Source organism: Excalfactoria chinensis, chromosome 5, assembly GCF_039878825.1.
Source record: "Excalfactoria chinensis isolate bCotChi1 chromosome 5, bCotChi1.hap2, whole genome shotgun sequence".
In the NCBI taxonomy this organism is placed as follows: Eukaryota; Metazoa; Chordata; class Aves; order Galliformes; family Phasianidae; genus Excalfactoria; species Excalfactoria chinensis.
The window spans coordinates 40338438-40358480 of record NC_092829.1 but is presented as its reverse complement, the minus strand read 5'-3'; the positions used below and the strand labels follow the sequence as shown (position 1 = coordinate 40358480).

Below are 20043 nucleotides of genomic sequence, written 5' to 3'. Positions count from 1 at the left end.
ATAACCACCTAGTTATTCTGGGACCGCTCCCTGCTTGTGTACCATGTAAACGTAGAATGAGAGTGAAATGGAATTGTTCCCTGCATACATTTACTTAGTCTAAAATAATTTCACAGATTAGAACTTTTGCTTCCCCTGCAGATCTAGTCCAAAAAGCCTTATGTCTCAGTGTTGAAAACTGTAATGATATTTGGACGATCTTTCATTTTCTTCAACGTTCCTTACCACCGTGATGAATCAAATTGCTACACACAAAGTCAATTATAAAAGTTATTCAACCCAGAAAATCATCCAAGTTCAGACAGCTGCATGAAAAACGAGTTTGATATTACAAACCTCCAAGAGAAGGGAAGATATTTTCTGAGAACGTGGCATCTCCAGCTGTGTAACTGGGGAGTCTGATGGCATGCTGTGCATGTATAGTTAAGAGTTTTTCATCTTCAAATATCTGGACAAAACTGCAGGCGCTACAAGAGCTTACATATGTCTCCCTTCTTGAGGTCAGAGAATCCTTTGTCAATGTTAATCTTTACATGCAATCATGAATCATAGGTGGAATGTAAACAATGCATTAAGCACTGACCTTTACACATTCGGTTTCATTAAAGGGTGGGCAGCCAACTGAAGATGCAACTAGAACCGATCCGATTGCTGTATTTATGCATTCATATCTCATGCAGTTTGAAATCCAAGTAGTACCGGGCTGTTAAAAATGGTAAAGCAGAATCTTTACTCAGCAACTCAGCAAAAACAGTACTACAAATACCCATTATACAATGCCACTGAATCCAGCTTTGTCTGAAACAAAAGTAATACAGCAAAATATGATTTACATACACATTAAAGTTCTGTTAAAGTCTATTAAATCACATAGAGAGGTTCTACAATTGTAAAGCTATTTTCTCCAATGTATCAAAATTCCTTAATCCTTGTAGACAGCTATACAATTGACTCTCCAAAAAATAATGTTGGGTAAATGCAAAACTATTTCTATTATTTAGCCAAAAGTATCTCTGTGCAATATACTTGGGAATGCGTGTATAGTATTATCTGATTATTTTTCTTCTTCACTTCTGAACACTTTGAGGGAGTAAGACATTTATAAACCTACCTTAAAATTTGAAACTGTGCCGTTGTTGAAAGTGTGGAGACATGATATGTTCTTACAGCTACCACAGCAAGTTGTTAAATCTTTTGGAGATTGATAGACTTGGTTCTGCCAAAGTAAACAGATTACATTTAAAATTCTTCTAATTATTCTCTTCCCAGTTCTTATTGACCTAATGGCTGCTATGTCTGGCGATTTGTGCCAGCACAACATAGCTAAAGCTAAAGATGCACAGCGGCAGTATGTTATTAGTCCTTTAGTCCACTGCTGCTCTATACAGGACCCCACTGAGTACTGGGTCTCTGCAGTAGCTCGTTCAAATACATCAGATGGTAATAGAATTTGTCACTTTCTGTATTCTCAGAGAGAATAAATCTATCCAAACCCTCAAGACATCTCTCCATCAGGCTAGTGCTCAACTCTCCCTAAATACAATTGCAGTTTTAAGAAAATTAAGATCAAATAAGGTCCACTTGACTTTCTAAAAGGGAGCAATAGTACGGTTATTAATGACTTAATTCTACCCGTTCTGTGCCTCAGCCAGACAAATCCACCTGGTATTGACCCGGGTAATTATAGGCCAGTCAGCCTCACCTCTGTCCCAGGGAAGGTGATGGAACAGCTTGTGCTGGATGCCATCTCCAGACAACTGGGAGAAAAGGAGGTTATCAGGAGTACTCAGCATGGGTTCACCAAGGGGAGGTTGTGCTCGACCAACCTGGTGGCCTTTTATGAAGATGTCACTAGCTGGGTGGACGGGGGGAGAGCGGTAGATGTAGTCTACCTTGATTTCAGTAAGGCTTTTGATACGGTCCCCCATGACATCCTTATAACAAAGCTGAGGAAGTATGGGATAGATGAGTGGACGGTGAAGTGGATCGAGAATTGGCTGACTGGCAGAGTGCAGAGGGTTGTCGTTGGCGGTGCGGTGTCTGGCTGGAGGCCTGTGACTAGTGGTGTCCCCCAGGGGTCTGTGCTGGGTCCAGTCTTGTTCAACATCTTCATCAACGACCTTGATGAGGGGATAGTGGCCACCCTCAGCAAGTTTGCTGATGACACGAAGCTGGGAGGATTGGCTGACACGCCTGAAGGCTGTGCGGCCATTCAGAGAGACCTGGACAGGCTGGAGAGCTGGGCACTAAGAAACCGGATGAGGTTTAACATAAGCAAGTGTAGAGTCTTGCATCTCGGTAGAAATAATTGCATACACCAGTACAGGTTGGGGGAAGACCTGCTGGAAAGGAGCTCTGCTGAGAGGGACCTGGGCGTCCTGGTGGACGACAGGTTGGCCATGAGCCAGCAGTGTGCCCTTGTAGCCAAAAAGGCCAATGGCATTCTGGGGTGCATTAAAAAGAGCGTAGCCAGCAGGTCAAGGGAGGTGATCCTCCCCCTCTTCTCTGCCCTGGTGAGGCCTCATCTGGAATACTGTGTCCAGTTCTGGGCTCCCCAGTACAAAAAAGACAGGGATCTCTTGGAAAGAGTCCAGCGGAGGGCCACAAAGATGGTGAAGGGCCTGGACCATCTCCCCTACGAGGAGAGACTTAGGGAACTGGGTCTGTTTAGCCTTGAGAAAAGAAGGCTGAGAGGGGACTTGATCCAGGTTTATAAATACCTGGGGTGTGGGAGCTATAGTGGTGAGGCTGGTCTCTTTTCAGTAGTGCGTGGGGACAGGACTAGGGGCAACGGGCTGAAACTCCAGCATAGGAAGTTCCGCACGAATGTGCGCAAGAACTTCTTTACGGTGAGGGTGACGGAGCACTGGAACAGGCTGCCCAGGGAGGTGGTGGAGTCTCCTTCTCTGGAGATATTCAAGACACGCCTGGACGCCTACCTGTGCGACGTGGTGTAGGGAGCCTGCTTTGGCAGGGGGGTTGGACTCGATGATCTCTAGAGGTCCCTTCCAACCCCTATAATTCTGTGATTCTGTGATTCTGTGATTTTATACATCTCTGGTATTTACTACCCATCAAAATGGGTAATTTATGGAGAGAGTAAATCACTTCATGAATTTATGACATTCAGCATACAGAAACAAAGACTTTACAGCATAAACAGATCATCTATATTCTGGGGAAAAAGTGAAGGGAGAGAGATTTCAATCAAGTTCTAACCAAGATAAGTAGTAAATCGCTCAAGGAAAGGGGGTCTGATAGTTACTCTTTCCATCTTGTTCACATGACTATAATCTACTCAAAAAAACCAAAGAAAAGTAATTAAGGATACCAGTCACAATATACATGTCTAAAATCCTGAATTTCTTACAGCTTTGCACTTGACAGCACAGGCTACTGAAGAAGTGTTTATTCTGTAATATTTAGTGGAAGGATCGATCACATTTGTACAGTAAGAAATATGGCAAATGCCATCTAGACTGTGTTCCACAATTGTCTGTCCAGGTAGCAGCACGCCTCTCTCATTACTCAGGCAGACTTTGTCTCTCACTACAAGAAAAAAAATAAGGGGAAAAAAAAAAAAAAAGCAAACTCAGGACAATTATCTTGGTATCAAAACATTAATTAAAAATGCTTTAAAGAGTAAAATAGGCATGGAAAAATCCACTCTACCTCTTCAAGAATTATGGGTTAGATTTTCAAATATAAACTGCTAATAATAATAGTCTAATTTTTCACTACGGTTGCCAAATTACTTAAAACATAACTCCTCATGAGCTTAACATCTTATCAGCAGCGCCATAAAAAATAACAGTGCAGACTTCAACTGTTTTAATTCTACTTTGTGGTAAGAAGAATTGTGCCTGAGAAACATCTATTTTTCCCCACTGATTATGGAGTGAGCAGAGCACAATTAGCTCAGAAGTACGTATCCTTGTTGCATAAATCTATGCAAAGACGATCTCAACCATCAGCCAGCTGAGTGCCTCACAGAATTAGTTTTCTCAGGCACTCCTGGGCATGCTCCAAGATGAGTTCTGCATGGCACTGAACGCCATCTCCTTATTCACATAAAACACATAAGTATATCTAACCAGCTCCTGAATAACCTCATAATGGGCTAATGGGGCTCCTCCTAGACATCAAGTATGGATTTTAGTTTCTTGCTGGAGCTCTCCATCCAGCTCATTAATGCAAAGACTGCTCAGTGAACACCACCCAACATTTCCCAAATTCTGTCTACTATTTCTGTGCACAGATTTTACTGCAGGAACTAACAGAATCCAAGGACAGGCTATAATCAACCAAGTATTTAGTGAGTGATCCTATTCTCTTGCCCTTTCCTATGCTATTCGTGAATTATGTCTGTCAATTCTTTCCTCCTATGTACCATGTTCAAAGCTCAAACATCCAGTTTGTAACTACTAACTTTTCTTTACACTTGAAAGGATATTTCTTTCAATTAGATTATTTCTGGACTTACCGCATTTGTATTTAACACAGTTGCATATATTTTCTGAGCTGTTCTGAAACTGTTCATCTATCTGAAGTTTCTGTCCCTATGGATATAAAAGCAGAGAAAAGAGAAGTGAAATGACAGTTTGCTCATCTTCATCTTTTTACTTTAAACTCCTTTCCTCTGGGATTCAAGTAGCAGTATCTCCTGACACCCTATAACTACTTCGGAGTTCACTTTGCTGTTCCACAGTGATATTTGATTTAGTAATAAAAAGCAAATACTATATTTGTTATTATTATCTGAAAAATAGGAGCTTTTTTCTGTTTGTTTGTTTTGTTTTTGTTTGTTTGTTTGAGTACAGGAAATATTTAAGACAAAAAAAAATTAAAAAAAAAAAAAAAGTATTTTGCCTTTATACAGAATTCTCCAAGCAATAGAAGTATATTTTTGCATGGATTAACTTAATGGATGCAAGTAGTATTATGCTTGTACAGCTGTACTTTTTAATAGTTTACATATATGAAAATCAAGACTTTCCTCCCATTTCTAATACACTGTAATATCTTGTGCCTAAGTTTCTTCATCTACAAGATGGAAGTACAACCAGCAACATCATTTGCAAAGCCTTTTGAAGTTTACTGACTAAAAATTGGCAATAAAATCTAAGTACTATATCCACAGAGTTTCCAATTCAATTTTTTATTATTATTATTATTATTATTTTTAAATTATTCCCTTTGCAGCTTTGTTTTCTGGATAAAATATCTGATATTGACTGAGAACCTAACCCAGTAATGCTAACAAACATTTCTGTAGTGCTGAACAAGTCACAGTAGAATACAACTTAAAAAGCACTTGTGAGGCAATGATTTGAGTACATGCTACAGATAAGCATGTACTGACTTGACTATTTGTCACTATGACAAATAGTATTAGCAAAACACTGATGAGCTGTACTGCCAATTAAAGAACAAAACTGTGTCTACAACAGCATGAAAGTAGTTCTATTCCATGAATACTCAGGGTGGCATTTGGCAGTAAAAAATCTGCAGAAATATCAGTGTCATACAGACATTTTATTCTACAGGACATTTAAATGTGACTTCTTAAAAAGTGATCTAGCTTTTACTAAAACAATTTAGATAAAAGAGAATGACACAGCATTCCATATTTAGCTTTTAATAAAATACTGATTTATTCCATGAGAAACTTATATAAGAATTCTGACAGATAAGATAGATTCCATACCAGTTTGCACTGAGGTTTGGGGATCATTTCACATGCACATTCTAAAACAAAACACAATTAGAGAAACAAAGCTTTAAAAATCTATATACCGTTCCTTCAAAACAGAGCATCAGAGAAAACAGAAGTTCCACATTTGAGTCACCACTAAAGAAGCCTTGCAGGTATTTGAAATACATAACTTGGGGAGTCCAGAATTATGTCTGCTTTCTAATCCATCATAAAACCAAATTCCAGTTTCTGTGACCACCTTTACCCATTTAGAACAAATTGCAGTGCTTTATCATCTACAGTCTGTCTGAATATATTGATAAAAATACGACTGTTGTAGCCTTTTGCTCCCTTGCAGTGTTGATAACTCATGTTTATGAACAATACAAAGCAATAGAGAATTGTGTCTAGGGCATAATAAACAGCTGCACTGCCACCTTTGTAAACTGGCAAGTTCCTGACCCATGAACACTTCACCCTTTTTTTCCTTTTAAGCCATGAATAATTTACTAACTGTTAAGAAACTGCCGAGATGAGAAGTTCTACAGTATGCTATCATCCTCATGAAGTAGGAAGAAAACAAAACAGGCGGATTCAAGCTCTTTACCATGAGATGATTTGCAGTCTCATCTGTTCATGAGTAAGTCACCCTTATAGAGCTGGCTTGTATGCACATCACATAATTGTTTGCACATCTACTTAGTAAATTTTTAGACTTGTATTTAAAGTAGCCAAAGCTCGCGTGTTTTTTGTTTAAGGCAACTAAAATGAAGATAAGTCATTTTACCACATGTCCGAAAGGGGCAGCACTTCTCTGGACTCCATACCTCCACCAAAGACATGCCTAGCATGCATCTAAATTCAGGACAACGATGTATTTCACAAACTGAAATTAAAGAAAAGAACATCCAGTAAAAACAAGGTTGTCATATTTTGATGAGTAATAATATGAATCAAGAGATACTAAATGGCATTTTAATGAATACCCTTAAAAAACGCCTTACTGCAACAGACTGATGATTGAAATGCGTTAGCCATCAGGTCATAGCAGTGTAAAGCACGGCTATCCTAAAGGAATATATAAAACAGCCAAAATAAAATATTTCCAGAATTTGGGTTAGGAAGTTTGTCTCCAATGATACAGATGTTCAGATTATACTTCAGACACACAAAGTTTTAAAAGAGATGATAGCTTGCTCATGCGCACAATGAAGCTGTACCTCTAATCCACCTTTTTTCTTGTTTGTTTGTTTGTTTTTGCACTGAACATCCACACTACAACATTTGCCATGTTCTCTATTACCTAAAATAACAAAATCAAGTCAAACTTACTACACTGGTAGGTAGGGCAACATCTTTCTGTAGTGCTGTCATTCACAATAAGAACTTCTCCTTCTTGACATTTGGGTATTTGATCAGAGCAAGCCCCACATGCTAGAAAAAAAACCCACAATTAAATCTAAAACATAGGAAATCCTATCGCTGCCTAGGAAACACACACCCATTAAGTTCATCACAGACACATTAAAAAGAGCAGAGGTACTGTAAAGTTGTGCCTTCTATACAGAAGATGCTAAATTTCAGTGCAGCTTGCCTTATATTTGTCATCTGCTTAAAAAAATTATATATATATAATATATATATAATTATATATATATATATATATAAAAAATGTGAGTCAGATCATAATTAACAGGACTTTCTCTCCATCTCTTTTGTTGTGAAAAGTTTTGCTGGCTTTTCTCTCCAACCAAGCTGAACCATTTCAGGAATGCTTCCTCTGCTAGAAATATAGTATCGTTGATCCTGAATTAAAGGTAATTAAAGGGGATCCCAGCTTTATCCTCCCACTTAAACACACAGCAAAATCACAGTAGATATACTCTGTGGAAATAGCAGTTCAAAGATTCATTATATATTAAAGAGAAAAAAGAAACAGAAGGATGTTGCATGGATAGGCAGAAAAGTCAAAGATAGAAAGCTGCTGTCACATTTTCAAAGTGCTTCCCAAATACTGTAAATGACAGAAGTGAATTTCAAAGGTCTCTTTTAAGGGTCAAACTTTGCACATGGCAATGCTAATCAAGATGAATCAGTCTGTGATTCACAGAAATCTATGTTCAAAAACAGAACCCATTCAAGAAAAACATATGGGATGTATAATTATGATGTTATTATCACAAAGAAAACAACTATTTGATAGCAAATAGAAATGCTAAACTGATATCAAAAGTGCAATTTTATTACTGTATTAAGTTAGCATGTGCCAAATCCCAAGAAAACTGAACAAATCTGCATAATACTTGTATGTAGGATATTTGCCATCAAGTTAAGATAGGCCACATATGATAAAACAACAGGATACAGAGACTCAGAGCATCTATAACTTCAGTCTTTCTTTAGAGGAAATAGTCAAACAGCCATAGTCACATACTGTGCGTGGTCAGTCTCTCAAAGGCTGAGATCAAAGGCAAACCTTTATTATTCATGTAATACACCATCAATCCTCTACTTGACCTAAAAATACTACTCAGCTACACAAAGCCACTCTATGACTCCTGATGGTTGTTGCCATTACCTATCTCCTATAAACTTAATGCCCATTTCCTAAACCGCTTTCAGGCCTTACTATGCTGGGAGAGGTCAAGAAAGTATGAGTAATCTTAATTGCTGAGTTTTAGCAGATGTCACTGAATGTGTGAAAACACTAAGAGATTCAACCAGCCAGGATTCCATACCACATATGTAGGATATGCAGCACGTATTCTCCACCCGAGCAGCAATAAGTGTTTGATCTTCTTGACAGCTTGGCATGTGCTCCATTGGTTCACATTTTGCTGGATCACATTCTGAAACAAGCACAACAGATTTATTTATTTATGTGAAGTACATCATTCCTGTTTTGTAATGCTACATCAGTAAGAAATGAGAGAGAACTGAAATGCTACAGAACTTTCTATGACAAAGTGTTGTACTCATTCTCGCCTGATCCTTGAACTCAGGATTCCATTATGTCTGCACCAATGGAGGCATATTCCAACTATGAGCTTTTAGATGAAAGAAAATTCTGTAAACTGACATTTTCAAAATGGTTTCTATAGTAAGTTCCTTTTTGCTTAAACATTGATCTATTTAGTTTACTGTCTTTTACCCAATGAACTTTTTTACCTTTTCAAAAGAAACCTACCACAAACGTAGTTAGGACAACAGGATTCTTCATTGTAATAAGTAACCAGTTTTTCCAAGCCATTACACTCTGGGATTAGGGGTTCACATAGGCTCTGATTACAAACTATTTCATATAGGGAAAGAGAGAAAAAAGAAAAAAGAAACGTCTAAACTACTTAATGCATTTATAAACGGAGTAGTAACAAGGAGTATTTTCACCCTGATACCACAAATCTCTGAGTAACCACAACAAATTAGCAAAACCCCCTCAGACTATGTTCAGAATTGTCCAGTCTCACTCTCTGTGAGGCAAAATAAAACTACAGCTGAGTTGTCTTGGAAAGTCCACTTATAAACTGCCTTTCCAGTGGAAAATTCACCACAACAATATCAACCCAGATGGCAAAAACAGGAAAACTTCTTGCAACTTGTCCTGAAGACTTTCTAACCTCAATACGAATAAAAGGTTTTATATCCTTTTTTTACTGCTGAATTTGTAAAGCACATACACAATAATCTGATTTTTTTCCCCCTGGTAATTACTTATATCATTGATTTGCATTTGGATGTTAAAAGTGTATCACTAGACGACAGTCTAGATATAGCTGAAATAAATAAATTCGTACCAAATAATCACAGAGCTATTTAATTCCTTTTAACATTTGTCCCCTCCTCCTACCCCCCTGACAAATCTCATCACATTCTGAGCCAAATGTATGAAGTTTCCAGTTTTCTACACAACCTAAGAACTCAGATAATTACCATTCATTTCAAAAATAATCTGAGTAACAGGACAACAAACCACAGGAAAGATTATCTACATATTTCAGCGAGCATTAATCATAACCATTAGAGAATACTTACTACAGATCTTCTGAGGACAGCATGTCTGATCACCAGGAACAAGCAGGACCACTTCTGCAAATCGCTGACAGTCAAAACTGTGGGGATCTGAACAGTTGTACTCCACTGGAATAATAGTCTCAGTGTCAATGCACTTTTCCATGCAGCATCCACTCAAAGATGTTTTCCAGACATCACCTACTGCATGAGGTGCTCCTGAGCTGTCTGTACAAGCTAGATAATGAGAACAGAAAATTGAAGTAATGCCTTTTTATTTCCAACTTTGATCGCCATTTTCATCCACAGCAGGAAAGAGAGCTTTTAAGACATCACTTATTACACTATAGAAAAGTTTGAGAGCAAGTTTGAGTGGGAAAGCAAGGTAATCAATACCCTGCTGAGGATCAGGGCCCACACTCTGCTTTTTGCCTCCCTTGCAAAGCTAGGTACTACAGATTCCAATGCAATCCTTTGCTTTTAAAGCTGTGATCGGAAAATAACTTGCTTTTGTAATTCACACATGATAAAGCTATTGATAATTTACAGTGCTTTATGTAATTTTATTTATAATAAATGGCGCCTTTAAGATTTGCATTAAGTATTAGCCCATGATATGGTGTCTTCAAGCAGAATTGTAATGAGAATAAACATAAACGATGACAAAAAGAACACGGGAAGTAAGTAATTCAAAACATATAGTTAACTGCTGCAAAGCTTTTGATTGCCATTGAATATCAATACTCCCTGGCAAAGGACTAGGTAAAAACATTTCAAATAATGGAGTGCATAAGCAAACACAACCATTCTGAACATCTTACAGCTGAGAGAAGTAAGTAACGTGATATGTCACAAGGACGCTTAATGCTTCCTTGTAGAGCTAATATTTACTGACACCCCTGAATCCTCAACTGAGTAACATGTGCAAAACCTACACAACATCAGGCCAGGTGTGAATTTATTAATTGTGAAGAACCTGACTGCCAGCTCGTAGACAATAAAATCACATCAAAACATACCACATTTTTCTTCAGGAATACAGACAGCAGTGTGGGCTCGGTGAAGGATGGTCCCTCCAGCACAGACACAGCCTTCTGTCAACACCAAGCAGGTGTCTGAGTCCAAAGCAGCAACCTCGTTATTCTGACAACTCTCTGCAACCTCACAGGCAGCTATACATGCCTGATAGGAGAAGTTTTCAGAGCAGGCAAAGGCTAGAAGGGAAAGAAATCACTCATCTGAAGATGCACTCTCATGAGTGTGTGCTACCTAAAGAAAGACACTGTTGTCTCCTTGTCAACTTGTGATGTTTGCCAACTCAGTAGGATCTGCCAACCTAAGGCACTGACACAGACCTTCTACATGAATCCAAACATAAGAACATTTTGCAAGCACCTCTACTTCATTTTTCTTAGACTTTGGTCTGCCTAAATTTGGTAATAGAGAGTTTTTAAACATTCAAAGTGCTTTTCAGTGGATGAATAAAGCAGTGATTGCTAAATGACAAAGCCTAGTCTATTACTAAAAAAGGTAAATGTAAAGTCTAGTGCAGCATTGTTTTATCTGAAATAATAAATAATGAGATGAATTCATTATTATATTAAGCAAATATCCACATAAATTACTCTCATAGATGAGATTTGTTGCTTTAAAGTCAATCAATAGAATTAAATTTAAGATTCATTATAATTTCAATGTAAATTCTTTGGTATCTAGTGGGTACATGTCAGAATAACTTTTTGAGAATTATGATACTTTATTAGTTCAAAATAGTGTTTAAATGCTAGTAGCAGACAAGCTACATAAATATGACAAAAGGAAAATGACTACAAATGCCAACGATATCACTCTATGAACAGCCAATAGGATCTTTATCTCGTATGGATATGTAAGTCACCCAGTAACACAATCTAGAATGAGGGTAAATGAGACAATAGTCTCCTATGTGAACCTTCTAGTAAAGAAGGTTCCAGTTTATGTATTAAAGTGGAGGTCAGTTCTGTTCAGATCCTCCCTACCAGTATTGACCATAATGCCTTACAGGAAATGCTCAGTACAGCCCTGTAATAGAGAAGCTTGGGCTTTTAAAAATCAGTCCACAGCACATCAATACACAGGGATCACAAAATCCAGATGTGACTTCATGGTTCTTCCTTTGTAGGCATGCACCACCAGAGGTCACTGTGGTATAAAAATAAGAGAGCATGCAACCACCTCACAGTGGGTGCAGTACTTAACTGTATATACAGATATATACTGCAAGGATTCGTTTTAAAATGGTGTTTGCTAGTAAAAAAACAAACTGAAGAGGTGAAGAGGTCGGTTTGTTGGTTGTTGGTTTTGTCTTGTTTTAAATCTGATCATTTTTTAGCTTTAGACTCCGTAACTACTGGTTTAACTTACAGCTTATTATGACATGCCCACATGAAGCCTGGATGCAGGTATTCACCTGAAATCACTTTTAACAAGATTACTATGCACAATCAGTTAGTTGGTGATCACAGTTGACCAACAGGTCTTTCAGAGCACTGAAACTGCAGACCTCCCTGGATTATCACTGAATACAGCTTTTCCTAGGGAATCACTGACAACTGTGGATTCCATTTTTCCTTTGGGAAATGGATTCTGAGGGGATCCTCAAGCTCTTTGGGTTTTACTCCCTACTTTCTGGTTAATCATAAAATTTTCTGATTCCTATAATGCTTTCTCCCGTCAAGACTCAGCTTTCTGGAGCAGCATCAAGCAGATTCAAAGTGACAACTTAAAGTACTGATGAAGTTTCTGTGGCTTCCTCCTTTCCACAATCAATTCTCTTTTGTTCTGGCTTCATTAATGAAAAGTGACTAGGAGAAATGAACACTGTATTGCATGGGAGAAAATTCAGTTTCCGCAATTAAATACATTACAAGCCAGAGACAGGCCCATGAGCAAGTCTCTTCAGCTTAACTTTTCCATCTGTGAAATGGATGTAATGAGCGTGATTCCTTCTACGTGCTACTTCAAATTATATGATAAAAGCTGCTGACCTTATAATCTCAATAATGACTTCCAAAGTAGCTGGGAACTCAGGGAGCACAGATATTTTCAATTTACACTAACTCTTATTGCTAGGTGGGTTTGTCTCAGCAAACACTATAGGTACACATACATGCAGAATACTTACGGCAGTAATCGCTGCTCCTCCATTCTATACAGATATTAAATTTGTTGCACATTGCCACGTAGGCAGCTAGTGAGACGCATGGGTTTTGAATGTACTCAGTATCTTGAACCCAGATATCACAAAATATCTCAGGTGGAACCTAAAAAGGAAAAAAATGAAAAACATTTTCATAGAGACCACAGTACGTAACAAAAAAGATTGAACTTTGTTGTTTTTACCTGATATTTTCCAAGTACAGAGTTCTTGGCTGACAGTAAGAAAACAGATCACTAGCCCTTTTTGGTCTACAAAGAGAGTCTACTGGTATTTAAAAGTAAGGCTTCCTAAACATGAGAATTAAAAAAGGGAGACATCCCTATATTCTTCTGTTTCATGTATTATAATTGCCAAAGCAATAGCTTATATTTGATCCAGGTTTATAAATACCTGAGGTGTGGGAGCTATAGTGGCGAGGCTGGTCTCTTTTCAGTAGTGCGTGGGGACAGGACTAGGGGCAATGGGCTGAAACTCCAGCATAGGAAGTTCCGCACGAATGTGCGCAAGAACTTCTTTACAGTGAGGGTGACGGAGCACTGGAACAGGCTGCCCAGGGAGGTGGTGGAGTCTCCTTCTCTGGAGATATTCAAGACTCGCCTGGACGCCTACCTGTGCGACGTGGTGTAGGGAGCCTGCTTTGGCAGGGGGGTTGGACTCGATGATCTCTAGAGGTCCCTTCCAACCCCTATAATTCTGTGATTCTGTGATTCTGTGATTATACAATTTTTCCAACAGAAGACACAATTACTCACTGCACTCTGTTCTTCCTTCCTCTATGCTTTTGTCTGTTTTTGGCCTCCTGTCCATCAAACTCAAATATATACAAATTTATATAAAAGTTAAAATGATAAATGTGCTTGCACGAGCACAAATAAATATCCTGTTTTTACACTTTGTTTTTTGCTTTAAGTTTGCAATAAAGAGTCTGTTCTACCCTCTCATCACTCTGAGCTGGAGCTCCTGCTCTTTACAGCCTTTGAGAATTCAGGCCTTTATGTTACTTAATGTGTTTTGGAATTTGTTAAATTACTGAATGTTTAATTAAGACCTAAATACTAAAATTACTTTATTTTGCTGTACATCCTATTGATCCAAGTAAATTTTCTGGGACTGATTTATAAATTAGATGCTATTGCCAAAACTAATAAAGTCTTATTAGTAATTTTGAAGTTGTCAGCTGCTTACTGCAACTCTCCTATCAAGCTGCTACACTCTTCAATTCTTTTTATCTTGCAACTGTGGATACAGAAAAGTACATTTCTCTTTCCACAGATGTGGTTACATGTAGTTCCACATTAATTAAATTATCAAGTGTACAAAAGTATATCAGAACTGCATCTCTCCCAAAATGTAAGCTACCAAAATAGTTAACATACATAAGGATGACAGCTGCTGAAGGTCTGGTTCAACACCAGTCTTAAGCATTCTGAGCAGTCCATGACTGAACAATTAGTTTCCTGATGCCTGTCTTCTCCAACATACTTTAATGTGTCTGGCACTTGCCAGCTGTCTATAAATGTTGATGGAGCATCGCTTTTGCTTAACACTGTCCTGTTGGGTAGCATCAGGTCATTTTCCAAGCTTCTATCACAAAAACCTATGCATTAACAGAAGAAAAAAGAAGGTTAATGCTGCACAGTTCATGTTTATTCTGAATATGTTTGAACTACCTTATTCAAAAAGTAAATTCCTTTAAGAAACTTATAATCAGTAAGGAACTTCCAAAAATTATATGCTACATGACAGTGTCATAAAACACAACAGATGTGGAAAGTCTGGTAGGATCAAAATACACAAACTGCACACAAATGACACAAAGTGAAAGTGAAGACACATCTGTGAATTGCACATGCATGAAACAAGATCTATCACATGTCAGAGAGGTTCAGAGATTCCACAGTGGCATGCAAACTTCACCACTCAGTTGCATGAGGACAATATATATATATATACATATATATATATATATATATTAAAAAAACAAATAAAAAGATAAAAGAAGGTTACTAAGCACAACCATGTGTAGCAATAAATGAAAAATGTTATCAGAAAAGGCAATTCTCATTAAATACCAATTAAGATTGACAAAAAAGATGCTTATCTGAAATTGTAATTCAAAAATTCAATACCCTCTTCTACTTACACTTCTGGGCACTGTTGTGCTTTCATTTAATGGCATAAGAGCTAAATTAAAAGTGTAACTTTCGTCACGTCCAGTCTAACACATATTAGCATGCAGCAGGAAGAAAGCAATCTTTTCAGTATTTGATTCACACAAGGCAGTATCAGATTTTGTTGTGTTATGTGTTTTTTTTTTTTTTTTTTTAATTAAGGTAGTTGGCAATTTCAAAAGACTCTGGAATGAAGGAAGAATCCTCACACAAAGAGAGTAATTTGGTCAACACAGAACATCCAGGAACTACAACAGTATCTCACAGAAAGTCCTTTGAGAGCCAGTAGTTACACAAAAACAGAATAACAGAACAGTCTCCCATTCTTTCTGCCTCATCCCAATTACTGATATTTTTGTAATGGACTTCTAGAAAGCATTCTTCTGATGTTTGCACAGACTTTCATGGCAACTCTAAGGATATCTGTTCAATAATTATGGGTCTGTTTGAGCATCTGTCATTATCAGCAAGCCACTGACATTCAGGGAGAATAGTAATCATTCTGAGAGTAAAACAGCTTTTGAAGCTGGAAATATTAATCAACCCAGAACTTTTCTGCTTGAATACTCTGAGGTTGTGAGTCTATACAACACAAAGAGAAATTACTTGGCTTAAGGGGACTGCCACCATGTCTGACTTTTTGCACAGTTCTTGTACACTGACAAGATTTAACACAGCAAAACTAAAGTTTCGCATTTGGCTTGTCTGTATCTGATTGCACCTACAACACTGGCACACTTGCACTCTGCTTCACAAGTGTTGCTACAGAGAAATCTGTGATCCCTTGTGACATCCCCCATCTCCCACATCAGCTCTTCGCTAGTTGCCATCTTTGACTGATCCAGCCACTGTAAAATACACTGCTGTCAGAAAAAGACCCTTCCAAAGGATACTTGATGCTACAAAACTGTAATGGTGCCTTCATTTCTATGAGACTGAGATATTGGGATATATGAATACTGCAGCCTAAAGACATTCCAAGAAAGCTCAAATACAAGAAGCAGAATAACATAGCAAGCAGAGGAGCTTCAGATAGATTAATTTACCCTGAAAAGGTGCAGAGCAACAATCTCATTCAAAGCAGGTTCTGCTAAGTCCCAGTGGGCAGCACTGTGCAGACAGATTTATGCAGAGAATCCTAATTAGAGATAGATACTAGAAAAACACAGCATATTCTCCAAAGAAGCCAGAGAGGCGTGATGTCATGTTGTTAATGGGCCCCATATACCAGGAATGTAATGTCTCTAATTCTCCCTATTACAATAATCAAATAGGTAAAGGTAAAAGAGACTCTGAAGAATAGCTTGAATCAGATGTACTGATAAATATTATCTTTACATTCTTGTTTCTGTTTGATCTAATTACACTAACAATTAGCCACATAGAAAATGAGTGATGTTAAAAAAGACCAGAGCAATTACAGATAATAATCCAATTTCAAAATGGCAATAAATTTAAGCTCTCTTCCTTTACAAGAAGCACATTACTGTCTGCAGGACTTGGAACTCACCCAAGCCATCACTGGTATTTGATACTGAGCTACAGGCATTTGCCCTTTCTGAAACTGGCAAGATTTCCACTGTAATTATGAACTCTGTAACCTTGTTTTCCAGCTACAAATTGCAGCAGATAAATTTACAGATTCAGGTGTCACAGTAAAGATTTAGAACAACAGAAAAACATGCTTACAAAAGCTACTGCTCTATCAGACTATTCAAGTTCACGGTTTTTAAAGAGAATAACCACACGAGATGATTCAGCAGACTTGAGAGAATGCAGCATTAGGGTTATTCAACACATTACAATTATAAAAATTCCTCCTAAACTATTTCTTCTAACAGATAAACTAAAATAGCTTATCTCAAGTTAACAGTTCCTGTGAATTCTGACCTTTAGATGCTGAAAATAGCACATATCGCTTCCTATCAGATGGATAGCAAACACTAAATCTGTAAATGACCTTATTTGACATTACAGATTTATGCTTGACTTATTTGGGTTTGGTTACAGCAATCATGCTTGTGATTCAAACAGGCTACAGTTAAAAGCAGAACTGTCATTAAAAAGTGATGACACCAATAGGTATCAAGCTTTATGTCAGCAACTAACAAAATTATGAATCATTTCATTTAATAGTACCTAAAGAATTTGCAGTGACCTACAATACCTCTTCTAAGCAATATTCAGCAAAAGATACAGTTAGGAAAATGTGCCTCCCTAGAAAAGCATCTGAATGTCTTTAATTTTGCAGTTCTCCATACTTACCACATAGTCCCAAAGCTTTTGGTTCTCTGGTCGTATTAAACTCTATAATCATCACACCTGTGCTGTGAAACCACTGAATTTTGATTTTTGTTGGGGTCTCAACTGCATACTTGAAGCCTGAATCCTCTACTTTGTATCCATATTTTCTAACAGTAGGCCAAGCAAATCTTGAATTTACTGTTATCTAAAACACACAGAGAAGATTTTAAATGTCAGTCACCAAAAGCTGCAGAAGAACCATAGCTGGATTTCCAACAGTGTAGGAAACTAACTTATAACTAATTTCAAAAGAAGTCAGGCTCATCTCCACAAAGCTATCAAGACATTAAAGGGACCAGTGGTCATTTTAAATGCCTTGCTTTGTGACTTACCACATTAATGGTCCTTTTATCATAATTTGACTCTGAATTTACAAGCAGTTTGCTAAATTCCTAAGAGCTAACAATGAAATATTTCCTATTATGCCCTACTATGATCTTCAGTACACAGAAGGCAGCTGATGATTACAGAAGTAAGATGCTATCTAATTTGCAGAGGAAAACAAAGACTCAAAATACTCACTTTTCTACTTAAACGGTTGATAATAATTTGGTTTGATACATAGGTTAAATTCAACATTGCCAGGCACAAGGAAGTGGAATTTGAATTGTTCTATGGAGAAAGCAAAAATATATTAACCATAGTTGTAACATATAAAAATGTATTCATTAGCTGTCTAATATTTTTAGGTACTGGGACATTAAGGACTGTTTGCATATATTTTAAAGAGAGGAGAGTTGCTGATGACTGTTCTTTCAAGTAGAGACTATGAAATTAATCTGGATAGCATTCTTGCAAAATATACAAACACGATATTACTGCATTCATGAACTGTGTTGTATCATCCGTTATTTCATTCAGATAAAGAAAAGATACAGGAAAATATCTGTTTGGACACTAAGTGGCTAATAAATATCATCCACTTAATCTCTTACAACATTGTCTATTTTACACGTAAAACAAGGTAATACGGATACACCTCCCACCTTTCAGCTGCTTCCAAAGAAACTATTTCCAACTCTTAAATGCTGAAAAGTGCATGCAAGTACAATTCATAGACATTGCAAAGGAGTGAATAATTTACCGCAATTACATACTAGTTATTTTATTGACATGGATGTGCGTTAGAGGAATATATACGTAACTCATTCCCAAGATACATCTTATTAGCAGTAATCAACATCCTTTGTTAGTTGATAAAAGTTAATTACCATTCTACAGTCAAGGACATGGATGGTTATAGTTTCATCTTGAGTCTGACTAACAACGTACGACGCTTCTTTGAATAAAGCCAAACGATTTCCATCATATGTTACAACACTCAGATCAGAAAAAATTGTGCAACGACCTAAGGAAAAAAAAATACATTTGCTCACTTATTTTAGAGTTTCTGTAAATATAACAGAACGTGAAGATAAAGCAATGAACTATGTAAGACTAACTTCTTTGTTGTACAGTTACAGATATTTAGCATGCTTTTGGATGTATTTTATAGCTATTGCATCCATCTAAATGCATAGTCAAATACTGCATAGTCCAATGGGACAATCCACAGTGCTCTGCTATCTGTTACATTCCTACAATTTTTAGCAGCATAGATTTATCATTTTTACAAACCCTAAACCAGCAAAAACACAGATGACAGCGGCTCATGCCAGATCTTCAGTTTCCCTCCAGTGTCGTTCATAAGGAGGGACATCTTGTTTCAAGTTCTCCTCTTTCCATTTTACTGCTCCGTTTCAGAGACCGGAGTTCATAAATAGAAATTTGCATTGCTTATCTCTGCACAACTGTTTTGCCATTATGGACTAAATTTAATTTTCTTGAAGGTTAGGATTTATCCTGCCTAATTCTGCGTAATTGGTAGGAGTGACTACAGTGCAGCTAGGCTTCTTGAGTCTGTTAATTGTTAACAGTTAACTTCTCACCCTGAGGTAGATAGAAGATATCCCACAAAATCCACTGGCTATATCCACTGGGTCTCATCTGATTAATCAGAAGATGGCTCTAAGACAGATCTAGACAAGTCTGCTAATGTTTCCTGAAGCTAGTTAAGATATTTATTCCACATTAAAGAAGCATTTTTATTTCACTTTACTAGATGCAGAACTAGAATTATAAATTAAATTAGATAACAATCTGTATTTTACAGATCTTTCTTTTCTTCACCATAGGACTGTTAGTTCTTTGCCTTCTTAAACATTCATTAAACTGTTACTCAAATTCACTTCAGAAGAACCATATAATTAAAACTTACATGCACATTCCCACTTTGGGCAGCATTTGTCCCCATTTATTTGAGCAGCGTATCCTAAAACTCCACAGCTAGGTTGAGTTGCATTGTATGGGCAGTTCTGTGACTTGTTTACTTGAATCAGTTGTCCATCCAAGCAAATGTATTTTATGCACTCATTCTCTGTGATTGGCTAAGGCATATTTAAAAGACACGAGTAATATCACAATAATGCATAATATTTGCTCAATAAAGAGGCTTACATTCTTCAGGCACTGAATACTTATAAATCCTCATGACAACAATAGTGGAAGATTTAAGCAAAGAGCATCTTTGAAAATCTGACCCTTCTGAGGACAGTTTAAAATTCTGTCCTGATGTAAAGGGCAGAACATTTTTGTTTGTTTGTTTACTTTTAATTTAAAGAATTTGG

General features: G+C 37.3%; 1 protein-coding gene across 1 annotated transcript in view; it reads right to left on the bottom strand.

The window, feature by feature from the left end:
- OTOG (otogelin) overlaps window positions 1–20043 on the bottom strand; it is an 89453-nt gene that overhangs the window by 6394 nt on the left and 63016 nt on the right. Inside the window, exons 37-53 of the mRNA XM_072337744.1 lie at window positions 19635–19803; window positions 18589–18725; window positions 17900–17989; window positions 17339–17522; window positions 14279–14499; window positions 12867–13005; window positions 10723–10917; window positions 9728–9940; window positions 8883–8987; window positions 8434–8544; window positions 7028–7129; window positions 6483–6581; window positions 5708–5748; window positions 4484–4559; window positions 3371–3549; window positions 1112–1216; window positions 584–703 (exon numbers count right to left, since the gene is read on the bottom strand). Of these exons, the coding sequence (XP_072193845.1) occupies window positions 584–703; window positions 1112–1216; window positions 3371–3549; window positions 4484–4559; window positions 5708–5748; window positions 6483–6581; window positions 7028–7129; window positions 8434–8544; window positions 8883–8987; window positions 9728–9940; window positions 10723–10917; window positions 12867–13005; window positions 14279–14499; window positions 17339–17522; window positions 17900–17989; window positions 18589–18725; window positions 19635–19803 (2286 nt within the window). The remainder of the gene's footprint in view (window positions 1–583; window positions 704–1111; window positions 1217–3370; window positions 3550–4483; window positions 4560–5707; window positions 5749–6482; window positions 6582–7027; window positions 7130–8433; window positions 8545–8882; window positions 8988–9727; window positions 9941–10722; window positions 10918–12866; window positions 13006–14278; window positions 14500–17338; window positions 17523–17899; window positions 17990–18588; window positions 18726–19634; window positions 19804–20043) is intronic.